The sequence below is a fragment of the Coregonus clupeaformis genome, unplaced genomic scaffold, assembly GCF_020615455.1.
Source record: "Coregonus clupeaformis isolate EN_2021a unplaced genomic scaffold, ASM2061545v1 scaf0591, whole genome shotgun sequence".
Taxonomy (NCBI): Eukaryota; Metazoa; Chordata; class Actinopteri; order Salmoniformes; family Salmonidae; genus Coregonus; species Coregonus clupeaformis.
Window position 1 is genome coordinate 57,501 of NW_025534046.1, and position 12,490 is coordinate 69,990.

The 12,490-nt window shown below is 38.5% G+C and overlaps 1 protein-coding gene across 2 annotated transcripts in view; it reads left to right on the plus strand.

The window, feature by feature from the left end:
• Window positions 1-12,288, plus strand: part of LOC121560312 (synaptogyrin-1-like) — a 49,113-nt gene extending 36,825 nt beyond the window's left edge. For both annotated transcript variants that reach the window (XM_045216061.1, XM_045216062.1), the window contains exon 4: window positions 12,009-12,288. In XM_045216061.1, the coding sequence (XP_045071996.1) occupies window positions 12,009-12,236 (228 nt within the window). In that variant the 3' untranslated portion in view covers window positions 12,237-12,288. The remainder of the gene's footprint in view (window positions 1-12,008) is intronic.
• Window positions 12,289-12,490: the final 202 nt, after the last annotated feature.

The following is a 12,490-nucleotide window of genomic DNA, read 5'->3' on the forward strand; positions in this document are numbered from 1 at the left end:
TAGCTAGCTATATAAATCCCATAGATGTAGCTAGCTATATAAATCCCATAGATGTAGCTAGCTAAAATAAATCCCATAGATGTAGCTAGCATATTAAAGCCCATAGATGTAGCTAGCTATATAAAGCCCATAGATGTAGCTAGCTATATAAAGACCATAGATGTAGCTAGCTATATAAAGCCCATAGATGTAGCTAGCTATATAAAAGCCCATAGATGTAGCTAGCTAAATAAAGCCCATAGATGTAGCTAGCTATATAAAGCCCATAGATGTAGCTAGTTATATAAACCCCATAGATGTAGCTAGCTATATAAAAGCCCATAGATGTAGCTAGCTATATAAAGCCCATAGATGTAGCTAGCTATATAAAGCCCATATATGTAGCTAGCTATATAAAGCCCATAGATGTAGCTAGCTATATAAAGCCCATAGATGTAGCTAGCTATATAAAGCCCATAGATGTAGCTAGCTATATAAAAGCCCATAGATGTAGCTAGCTATATAAAGCCCATAGATGTAGCTAGCTATATAAATCCCATTGATGTAGCTAGCTATATAAATCCCATAGATGTAGCTAGCTATATAAAGCCCATAGATGTAGCTAGCTATATAAAGCCCATAGATGTAGCTAGCTATGTAAAGCCCATAGATGTAGCTAGCTATATAAAGCCCATAGATGTAGCTAGCTATATAAAGCCCATAGATGTAGCTAGCTATATAAAAGCCCATAGATGTAGCTAGCTATATAAAAGCCCATAGATGTAGCTAGCTATATAAAGCCCATAGATGTAGCTAGCTATATAAATGCCATAGATGTAGCTAGCTATATAAAGCCCATAGATGTAGCTAGCTAAATAAATCCCATAGATGTAGCTAGCTATACAAAGCCCATAGATGTAGCTAGCTATATAAAGCCCATAGATGTAGCTAGCTATATAAAGCCCATAGATGTAGCTAGCTATATAAAGCCCATATATGTACCTAGCTATATAAAGCCCATAGATGTAGCTAGCTATATAAAGCCCATAGATGTAGCTAGCTATATAAGGCCCATAGATGTAGCTAGCTATATAAATCCCATAGATGTAGCTAGCTATATAAATGCCATAGATGTAGCTAGCTTATTAAAGCCCATAGATGTAGCTAGCTATATAAAGCCCATAGATGTAGCTAGCTATATAAAGCCCATAGATGTAGCTAGCTTATTAAAGCCCATAGATGTAGCTAGCTATATAAAGCCCATAGATGTAGCTAGCTATATAAATCCCATAGATGTAGCTAGCTATATAAAAGCCCATAGATGTAGCTAGCTATATAAAGCCCATAGATGTAGCTAGCTATATAAATCCCATAGATGTAGCTAGCTATATAAAGCCCATAGATGTAGCTAGCTATATAAAGCCCATAGATGTAGCTAGCTATATAAATCCCATAGATGTAGCTAGCTATATAAAGCCCATAGATGTAGCTAGATATATAAAGCCCATATATGTAGCTAGCTATATAAATCCCATAGATGTAGCTAGCTATATAAAGCCCATAGATGTAGCTAGCTATATAAAAGCCCATAGATGTAGCTAGTTATATAAATCCCATAGATGTAGCTAGCTATATAAATCCCATAGATGTAGCTAGCTATATAAATCCCATAGATGTAGCTAGCTATATAAAAGCCCATAGATGTAGCTAGCTAAATAAAGCCCATAGATGTAGCTAGCTATATAAAAGCCCATAGATGTAGCTAGTTATATAAATCCCATAGATGTAGCTAGCTATATAAAGCCCATAGATGTAGCTAGCTATATAAATCCCATAGATGTAGCTAGCTATATAAAGCCCATAGATGTGGCTAGCTATATAAATCCCATAGATGTAGCTAGCTATATAAAGCCCATAGATGTAGCTAGCTATATAAATCCCATAGATGTAGCTAGCTATATAAATCCCATAGATGTAGCTAGCTATATAAAAGCCCATAGATGTAGCTAGCTATATAAAGCCCATAGATGTAGCTAGCTATATAAAGCCCATAGATGTAGCTAGCTATATAAAAGCCCATAGATGTAGCTAGCTATATAAAGCCCATAGATGTAGCTAGCTATATAAAGCCCATAGATGTAGCTAGCTATATAAAGCCCATAGATGTAGCTAGCTATATAAAGCCCATAGATGTAGCTAGCTATATAAACGCCCATAGATGTAGCTAGCTAAATAAAGCCCATAGATGTAGCTAGCTATATAAATCCCATAGATGTAGCTAGCTATATAAATCCCATAGATGTAGCTAGCTATATAAAGCCCATAGATGTAGCTAGCTATATAAAGCCCATAGATGTAGCTAGCTATATAAATCCCATAGATGTAGCTAGCTATATAAAGCCCATAGATGTAGCTAGCTATATAAAAGCCCATAGATGTAGCTAGCTATATAAAGCCCATAGATGTAGCTAGCTATATAAAGCCCATAGATGTAGCTAGCTATATAAATCCCATAGATGTAGCTAGCTATATAAATCCCATAGATGTAGCTAGCTATATAAAGCCCATAGATGTAGCTAGCTAAATAAATCCCATAGATGTAGCTAGCTATATAAAAGCCCATAGATGAAGCTAGCTTTATAAAGCCCATAGATGTAGCTAGCTATATAAAGCCCATAGATGTAGCTAGCTATATAAAGCCCATAGATGTAGCTAGCTAAATAAATCCCATAGATGTAGCTAGCTATATAAAAGCCCATAGATGTAGCTAGCTATATAAAGCCCATAGATGTAGCTAGCTATATAAAAGCCCATAGATGTAGCTAGCTATATAAAGCCCATAGATGTAGCTAGCTATATAAATCCCATAGATGTAGCTAGCTATATAAACGCCCATAGATGTAGCTAGCTATATAAAGCCCATAGATGTAGCTAGCTAAATAAATCCCATAGATGTAGCTAGCTATACAAAGCCCATAGATGTAGCTAGCTATATAAAGCCCATAGATGTAGCTAGCTATATAAAGCCCATAGATGTAGCTAGCTATATAAATCCCATAGATGTAGCTAGCTATATAAAGCCCATATATGTAGCTAGCTATATAAAGCCCATAGATGTAGCTAGCTATATAAAGCCCATAGATGTAGCTAGCTATATAAATCCCATAGATGTAGCTAGCTATATAAATCCCATAGATGTAGCTAGCTATATAAATCCCATAGATGTAGCTAGCATATTAAAGCCCATAGATGTAGCTAGCTATATAAAGCCCATAGATGTAGCTAGCTATATAAAGCCCATAGATGTAGCTAGCTATATAAAGCCCATAGATGTAGCTAGCTTTATAAAAGCCCATAGATGTAGCTAGCTATATAAAAGCCCATAGATGTAGCTAGCTATATAAAGCCCATAGATGTAGCTAGCTATATAAAGCCCATAGATGTAGCTAGCTATATAAACCCCATAGATGTAGCTAGCTATATAAAAGCCCATAGATGTAGCTAGCTATATAAAGCCCATAGATGTAGCTAGCTATATAAAGCCCATAGATGTAGCTAGCTATATAAAGCCCATAGATGTAGCTAGCTATATAAAGCCCATAGATGTAGCTAGCTATATAAAAGCCCATAGATGTAGCTAGCTATATAAAGCCCATAGATGTAGCTAGCTATATAAATCCCATTGATGTAGCTAGCTATATAAATCCCATAGATGTAGCTAGCTATATAAAGCCCATAGATGTAGCTAGCTATATAAAGCCCATAGATGTAGCTAGCTATATAAAGCCCATAGATGTAGCTAGCTATATAAAGCCCATAGATGTAGCTAGCTATATAAAGCCCATAGATGTAGCTAGCTATATAAAGCCCATAGATGTAGCTAGCTATATAAAAGCCCATAGATGTAGCTAGCTATATAAAAGCCCATAGATGTAGCTAGCTATATAAAGCCCATAGATGTAGCTAGCTATATAAATGCCATAGATGTAGCTAGCTATATAAAGCCCATAGATGTAGCTAGCTATATAAATCCCATAGATGTAGCTAGCTATACAAAGCCCATAGATGTAGCTAGCTATATAAAGCCCATAGATGTAGCTAGCTATATAAATCCCATAGATGTAGCTAGCTATATAAAGGCCATATATGTAGCTAGCTATATAAAGCCCATAGATGTTGCTAGCTATATAAAGCCCATAGATGTAGCTAGCTATATAAAGCCCATAGATGTAGCTAGCTATATAAATCCCATAGATGTAGCTAGCTATATAAATCCCATAGATGTAGCTAGCTTATTAAAGCCCATAGATGTAGCTAGCTATATAAAGCCCATAGATGTAGCTAGCTATATAAAGCCCATAGATGTAGCTAGCTTATTAAAGCCCATAGATGTAGCTAGCTATATAAAGCCCATAGATGTAGCTAGCTATATAAATCCCATAGATGTAGCTAGCTATATAAAAGCCCATAGATGTAGCTAGCTATATAAAGCCCATAGATGTAGCTAGCTATATAAATCCCATAGATGTAGCTAGCTATATAAAGCCCATAGATGTAGCTAGCTATATAAAGCCCATAGATGAGGCTAGCTATATAAATCCCATAGATGTAGCTAGCTATATAAAGCCCATAGATGTAGCTAGCTATATAAAGCCCATAGATGTAGCTAGCTATATAAAGCCCATAGATGAGGCTAGCTATATAAATCCCATAGATGTAGCTAGCTATATAAAAGCCCATAGATGTAGCTAGCTATATAAATCCCATAGATGTAGCTAGCTATATAAATCCCATAGATGTAGCTAGCTATATAAATCCCATAGATGTAGCTAGCTATATAAATCCCATAGATGTAGCTAGCTATATAAAGCCCATAGATGTAGCTAGCTATATAAATCCCATAGATGTAGCTAGCTATATAAATCCCATAGATGTAGCTAGCTATATAAAGCCCATAGATGTAGCTAGCTATATAAAGCCCATAGATGTAGCTAGCTATATAAAGCCCATAGATGTAGCTAGCTGTATAAAGCCCATAGATGTAGCTAGCTATATAAATCCCATAGATGTAGCTAGCTATATAAATCCCATAGATGTAGCTAGCTATATAAAGCCCATAGATGTAGCTAGCTATATAAATCCCATAGATGTAGCTAGCTATATAAATCCCATAGATGTAGCTAGCTATATAAAGCCCATAGATGTAGCTAGCTATATAAAGCCCATATATGTAGCTAGCTATATAAAGCCCATAGATGTAGCTAGCTATATAAATCCCATAGATGTAGCTAGCTATATAAAGCCCATAGATGTAGCTAGCTATATAAAAGCCCATAGATGTAGCTAGCTATATAAAGCCCATAGATGTAGCTAGCTGTATAAAGCCCATAGATGTAGCTAGCTATATAAACCCATAGATGTAGCTAGCTATATAAAGCCCATAGATGTAGCTAGCTATATAAAGCCCATAGATGTAGCTAGCTATATAAAGCCCATAGATGTAGCTAGCTATATAAAGCCCATAGATGTAGCTAGCTATATAAATCCCATAGATGTAGCTAGCTATATAAATCCCATAGATGTAGCTAGCTATATAAATCCCATAGATGTAGCTAGCTATATAAAAGCCCATAGATGTAGCTAGCTATATAAAGCCCATAGATGTAGCTAGCTATATAAAAGCCCATAGATGTAGCTAGCTATATAAAGCCCATAGATGTAGCTAGCTAAATACATCCCATAGATGTAGCTAGCTATATAAAAGCCCATAGATGTAGCTAGCTATATAAAGCCCATAGATGTAGCTAGCTATATAAAAGCCCATAGATGTAGCTAGCTATATAAAGCCCATAGATGTAGCTAGCTATATAAATCCCATAGATGTAGCTAGCTATAAAAACTCCCATAGATGTAGCTAGCTATATAAAGCCCATAGATGTAGCTAGCTAAATAAATCCCATAGATGTAGCTAGCTATACAAAGCCCATAGATGTAGCTAGCTATATAAAGCCCATAGATGTAGCTAGCTATATAAAGCCCATAGATGTAGCTAGCTATATAAAGCCCATAGATGTAGCTAGCTATATAAAGCCCATAGATGTAGCTAGCTATATAAAAGCCCATAGATGTAGCTAGCTATATAAAGCCCATAGATGTAGCTAGCTGTATAAAGCCCATAGATGTAGCTAGCTATATAAATCCCATAGATGTAGCTAGCTATATAAAGCCCATAGATGTAGCTAGCTATATAAAGCCCATAGATGTAGCTAGCTATATAAAGCCCATAGATGTAGCTAGCTATATAAAGCCCATAGATGTAGCTAGCTATATAAATCCCATAGATGTAGCTAGCTATATAAATCCCATAGATGTAGCTAGCTATATAAATCCCATAGATGTAGCTAGCTATATAAAAGCCCATAGATGTAGCTAGCTATATAAAGCCCATAGATGTAGCTAGCTATATAAAAGCCCATAGATGTAGCTAGCTATATAAAGTCCATAGATGTAGCTAGCTAAATACATCCCATAGATGTAGCTAGCTATATAAAAGCCCATAGATGTAGCTAGCTATATAAAGCCCATAGATGTAGCTAGCTATATAAAAGCCCATAGATGTAGCTAGCTATATAAAGCCCATAGATGTAGCTAGCTATATAAATCCCATAGATGTAGCTAGCTATATAAACGCCCATAGATGTAGCTAGCTATATAAAGCCCATAGATGTAGCTAGCTAAATAAATCCCATAGATGTAGCTAGCTATACAAAGCCCATAGATGTAGCTAGCTATATAAAGCCCATAGATGTAGCTAGCTATATAAAGCCCATAGATGTAGCTAGCTATATAAAGCCCATAGATGTAGCTAGCTATATAAAAGCCCATAGATGTAGCTAGCTATATACATCCCATAGATGTAGCTAGCTATATAAATCCCATAGATGTAGCTAGCTATATAAAGCCCATAGATGTAGCTAGCTATATAAAGCCCATAGATGTAGCTAGCTATATAAATCCCATAGATCTTTTAGAGTGTGAACTGTATTACTGTACTGTACTGTATTATACTGTATTACTGTACTGTATTGTATTATACTGTATCATATGGACTGGAATTACGCACGTCGTTCAAACCATGATAAAGCAGGGAGAGAACATGTGATTCTGGTGCAGCACACGTGGCCTACAAAGTTACCAGTATAGGCTAGTGAATTTGATTTTAATTTTGGTAATATAATAGGGCCTATTTGTATAATTAGTAGGCTTACGTATATATACACCTTTCATAATATTATGAATATATTATATGAATATCATATATATATATATATACACACCTTTCATAATATTTCCCCTAATGTTATTAACCTACCTCCTCTTTCTCTCTCTAGTGTTGCTTCATTCCTTCCTCTCTTTTCAACAGTTAAATGACTGTGAGAGAGTGCTTGCACGTGCACTTATTTAAAACAGACATTAACGCTAAAAAACAAAAAACAAAAAAACAAAATGGATACTTGCGATACAGGCATCGTGCAAAAACATACATTCGAATGAATGGAATGAATTCGATATGTCGCCCAGCCCTAATCTAGGTGCTGCTGTAGGCTCTCCTTGGTTGGAGACAGAAAGCACCAGATGATCTGCATTTGTCTAGTAGGGTGAGGCAGGGTTCTTCAGAGTGTTCTAGTGCCCTCACAAATTCATTGATATACATGTTGAAGATAAGGTAACGGTTTTCTGGGTCTCTGTGTTTTTGGTTGGATAGGTTGCTCAAGCTGCCACGCCCTGACTCAGAGGACGCTTATATGTTGAGTCAGGGTGTGTATTTTCCTTGTTGTGTTTTTCTATGTTGTATTTTCTATGTTGAGATCTAGTATGTCTAGATCTATGTTTGGCCGGGTGTGGTTCCCAATCAGAGGCAGCTGTAGCTCGTTGTCTCTGATTGGGGACCATACTTAGGCAGCCTATTGGCACTAGTGGGTTGTGGGATCTGTGTTACCTTAGGACGTCACGTATCGTTAGTTTATTGTTTTGTCGTTGTGTTTATTCGTTTTAATAAACATGTTGGCATATCACGCTGCACCTTGGTCCGTCCCGTTCATGAACGATCGTGATACCTGCCTCGCCGACCGGCCCTGAGGAAAGAATTATGTCTTCTTTGGGCCATTTTAACCACCATCTGTTAACTGTTTGTGTTCATGGATTTTATAATGTATGTTTTCCCCCCAACACCACTTTCCATCAGTTTGTATAGCAGACCCTCATGCCAAATTGAGTCAAAAGCTTATTTTTCTTTTTTTACAAAGTATGAGGAGACTTTGCTTTTGTTTAGTTTGTTTGTCAATAAGGGTGTGCAGGGTGTATACGTGGTCTGTGATACAGTAATTCGGTAAAAAGCAAATTTGACATTTGCTTAGGACATTGAGTCTGCTGTTAATGATAATGCAGAGGATTTTCCCAAGGTTGCGGTTGATGCATATCCCACGGTAGTTATTGGGGTCAAATTTGTCTCCACTTTTGAGGCTTGGGGTGATCAGTCCTTGGTTCCAAATATTGAGGAAGATGCCAGAGCTGAGGATGATTTTAAAGAATTTAAGTATAGCCAATTGGAATTTGTGGTCTGTATATTTTATCATTTCATTGAGGATACCATCAACACCACAGGCCTTTTTGGGTTGGAGGGTTTGTATTTTGTCCTGTAGTTCATTCAATGTAATTGGAGAATCCAGTGGGTTCTGGTAGTCTTTAATAGTTGATTCTAAGATTTCTATTTGATCATGTAAATGTTTATACTGTTTGTTCTTTGTTTATGGAGCCAAAAAGATTGGAAAAGTGGTTTACCCATACATCTCCGTTTTGGATAGATAACTCTTCGTGTTATTGATTGTTTAGTGTTTTCCAATTTTCCCAGAAGTGGTTAGATTCTATGGAGTCTTCAATCACATTGAGCTGATTTCTGACATGCTGTTCCTTCTTTTTTCATAGTGAATTTCTGTACTGTTTTAGTGATTCACCATAGTGAAGGCGTAGGCTCAGGATTTCTGGGTCTCTATGTTTTTGGTTGGATAGGTTTCTCAATTTCTTTCTTAGGTTTTTGCATTCTTCATCAAACTTGTCATTGTTGTTAATTTTCTTAGGTTTTATGCTTGAAATGTTTAGATTTGATAGGGAAGCTGAGAGGTCAAATATACTGTTTAGGTTTTCTACTGCCAAGTTTACACCTTCACTATTACAGTGAAACGTTTTGTCCAGGAAGTTGTCTAAAAGGGATTGAATTTGTTGTTGGCTAATTGTTTTCTGGTAGGTTTCTACAATACTTTCCCTCCATCTATAGCATTTCTTAATAGTATGCAGTTTGCATGGCTTTGACGCCTCATGATTAAGTATTGCTCTGTTCAAGTAGACTGTGATTTTGCTGTGGTCTGATAGGGGTGTCAGTGGGCTGACTGTGAACACTCTGAGAGACTCTGGGTTGAGGTCAGTGATAAAGTAGTCTACAGTACTGCTGCCAAGAGATGAGCTGTAGGTGTACCTACTGTAGGAGTCCCCTCGAAGCCTACCATTGACTATGTACAGACCCAGCGTGCGACAGAGTTGTGCCTAGGGGGGCATATATGGGGGAGGGAATGATGTCACCTCCAGGTAGGTGTTTGTCCCCCTGTGTGCTGAGGGTGTCAGGTTCTTGTCCAGTTCTGGCATTTAGGTCGCCACAGACTAGTTCATGTCCCTGGGTCTGGAAATGATTGATCTCCCCCTCTAGGATGGAGAAACTGTCTTCATTAAAGTATGGGGATTATAGTGGGGGGATATAGGTAGCACACAGGAGGACATTTTCTCTGTTGAGATAACGTCCTTATTAATTACATCTAGCCAGATGTAAAATGCTCCTGTTTTGACTAATTTAATAGAGTGGGTTAGGTCTGCTCTATACTAAATTAGCATACCCCCTGAGTCTCTTCCCTGTTTCACACCTGGTAGTTTGGTGGATGGGACTACCAGCTCTCTGTAACCTAGAGGGCAACCAGTGGGTCCGTCTCCTCTATACCATGTTTCTTGTAGGATGACAATGTCTGTATTTCTGATTTCTTTGATGAAGTCGGAGTTCTTGCTCTTCAGGCCAAAAGGCAGATGACCTCTGACCTTGGACATTCCAGGATGAGATAGTGAAGCTTTATGTTGTATTCAGTTTAGAACAGTTTAAATGTACAGTTGAAGTCGGAAGTTTACATACACTTAGGTTGGAGTCATTAAAACTTGTTTTTCAACCACTCCACAAATGTCTTGTTAACAAACTATAGTTTTGGCAAGTCGGTTAGGACATCTACTTTGTGCGTGACACAAGTAATTTTTCCAACAATAGTTTACAGACAGATTATTTCACTTAAAATTTACTGTATCACAATTCCAGTGGGTCAGAAGTTTAAATAGACTATGTTGACTGTGCCTTTAAACAGCTTGGAAGATTCCAGAAAATGATGTCATGGCTTTAGAAGCTTCTGACATCATTTGAGTCAATTGGAGGTGTACCTGTAGATGTATTTCAAGGCCTACCTTCAAACTCAGTGCCTCTTTGCTTGACATCATGGGAAAATCAAAAGAAATCAGCCAAGACCTCAGAAAAAAATGGTTGACCTCCACAAGTCTGGTTCATCCTTGGGAGCAATTTCCAAACGCCTGAAGGTACCACGTTCATCTATACAAACAATAGTACGCAAGTATAAACACCATGGGAGCACGCAGCCGTCATACCGCTCAGGAAGGAGATGCGTTCAGTCTCCTAGAGATGAACGTACTTTGGTGCGCAAAAGTGCAAATCAATCCCAGAACAACAGCAAAGGACCTTGTGAAGATGCTGGAGGAAACCGGTACAAAAGTATCTATATCCACAGTAAAAAAAAAGCCAGACTACGGTTTGCAACTGCACATGGGGACAAAGATCGTACTTTTTGGAGAAATGTCCTCTGGTCTGATGAAACAAAAATAGAACTGTTTGGCCATAATGACCATCGTTATGTTTGGAGGAAAAAGGGGGGACTTGCAAGCCGAAGAACACCATCCCAACCGTGAAGCACGGGGGTGGCAGCATCATGCTGTGGGGGTGCTTTGCTGCAGGAGGGACTGGTGCACTTCACAAAATAGATGGCATCATGAGGAAGAAAAATTATGTGGATATATTGAAGCAACATCTCAAGACATCAGTCAGGAAGTTAAAGCTTGGTCGCAAATGGGTCCAAATGGACAATGACCCCAAGCATACTTCCAAAGTTGTGGCAAAATTGCTTAAGGACAACAAAGTCAAGGTATTGGAGTGGCCATCAGAAAGCCCTGACCTCAATCCTATAGGAAATGTGTGGGCAGAACTGAAAAAGCGTGTGCGAGCAAGGAGGCCTTCAAAACTGACTCAGTTACACCAGCTCTGTCAGGAGGAATGGGCCAAAATTCACCCAACTTATTGTGGGAAGCTTGTGGAAGGCTACCTGAAACGTTTGACCCAAGTTAAACCATTTAAAGGCAATGCTACCAAATACTAATTGAGTGGATGTAAACTTCTGACCCACTGGGAATGTGATGAAAGAAATAAAAGCTGAAATAAATCATTCTCTCTACTATTATTCTGACATTTCACATTCTTAAAATAAAAGTGGTGATCCTAACTGACCTAAGACAGGGAATTTTTACCAGGATTAAATGTCAGGAATTGTGAAAAACGGGAGTTTAAATGTATTTGGCTAAGGTGTATGTAAACTTCCGACTTCAACTGTATATCGCGCTGTAGTGCAGCACTTCAGCGCTACGGATTGAATTGAGCCCTTAGTGAAATCCTCAGAGATGGACAGAACCAACTCTGTCTAATGTTAGTTTACTAGCTAGCTGGATTACCTAAGAGAAACTCCTGTTTTTAGCTTGGAAGCTGGTTGACATCAGCTCTTGCTTCTAAGTTACTATAGTTACCTTGACTACTGCTTTAACAATTAACCTCTCTAACACCTCTGACCTCTAACCTCTAACCTCTAACCTCTAACCTCCAGGCTGGCCTGACGGCGCTTGCTCTCCAGACGTTCATCAACCTGTTCCAAAACTTCAGCCTCTTCACCGATCAGCCCGACAACAACACCGGTTACCTCGACAACGCCCGCAGAACGCCCGTCGCCAACGGAGTCACCGTAGTAACCACCAACCCCTACCAGCAGGCCCCTCCCTTCAGCGAAACTCTGAGTCTGGACCCTTCCACCCTCACACCTGCTCCTGTCTTCTAGAGGAGAGAGAGAAGAGATGGATGGAGAGAGAGATGGAGAGATGTAGGAGAGAGTGAGAAGAGATGGATGGAGAGAGATGAGGAGGAATGGACAGAGGGAGAAATAGAGGAAGAATAGGAGAGAGTTTCTAGGTGTGAGACCGTTGTGACACGACAGACGCTGTAGTCTGGACCCTTCTACCCCTCACACCTGCTCCTGTCTTCTAGAGGAGAGAGAGAGAGAGAGAGAGAGAGAGAGAGAGGGAGATGGAGAGA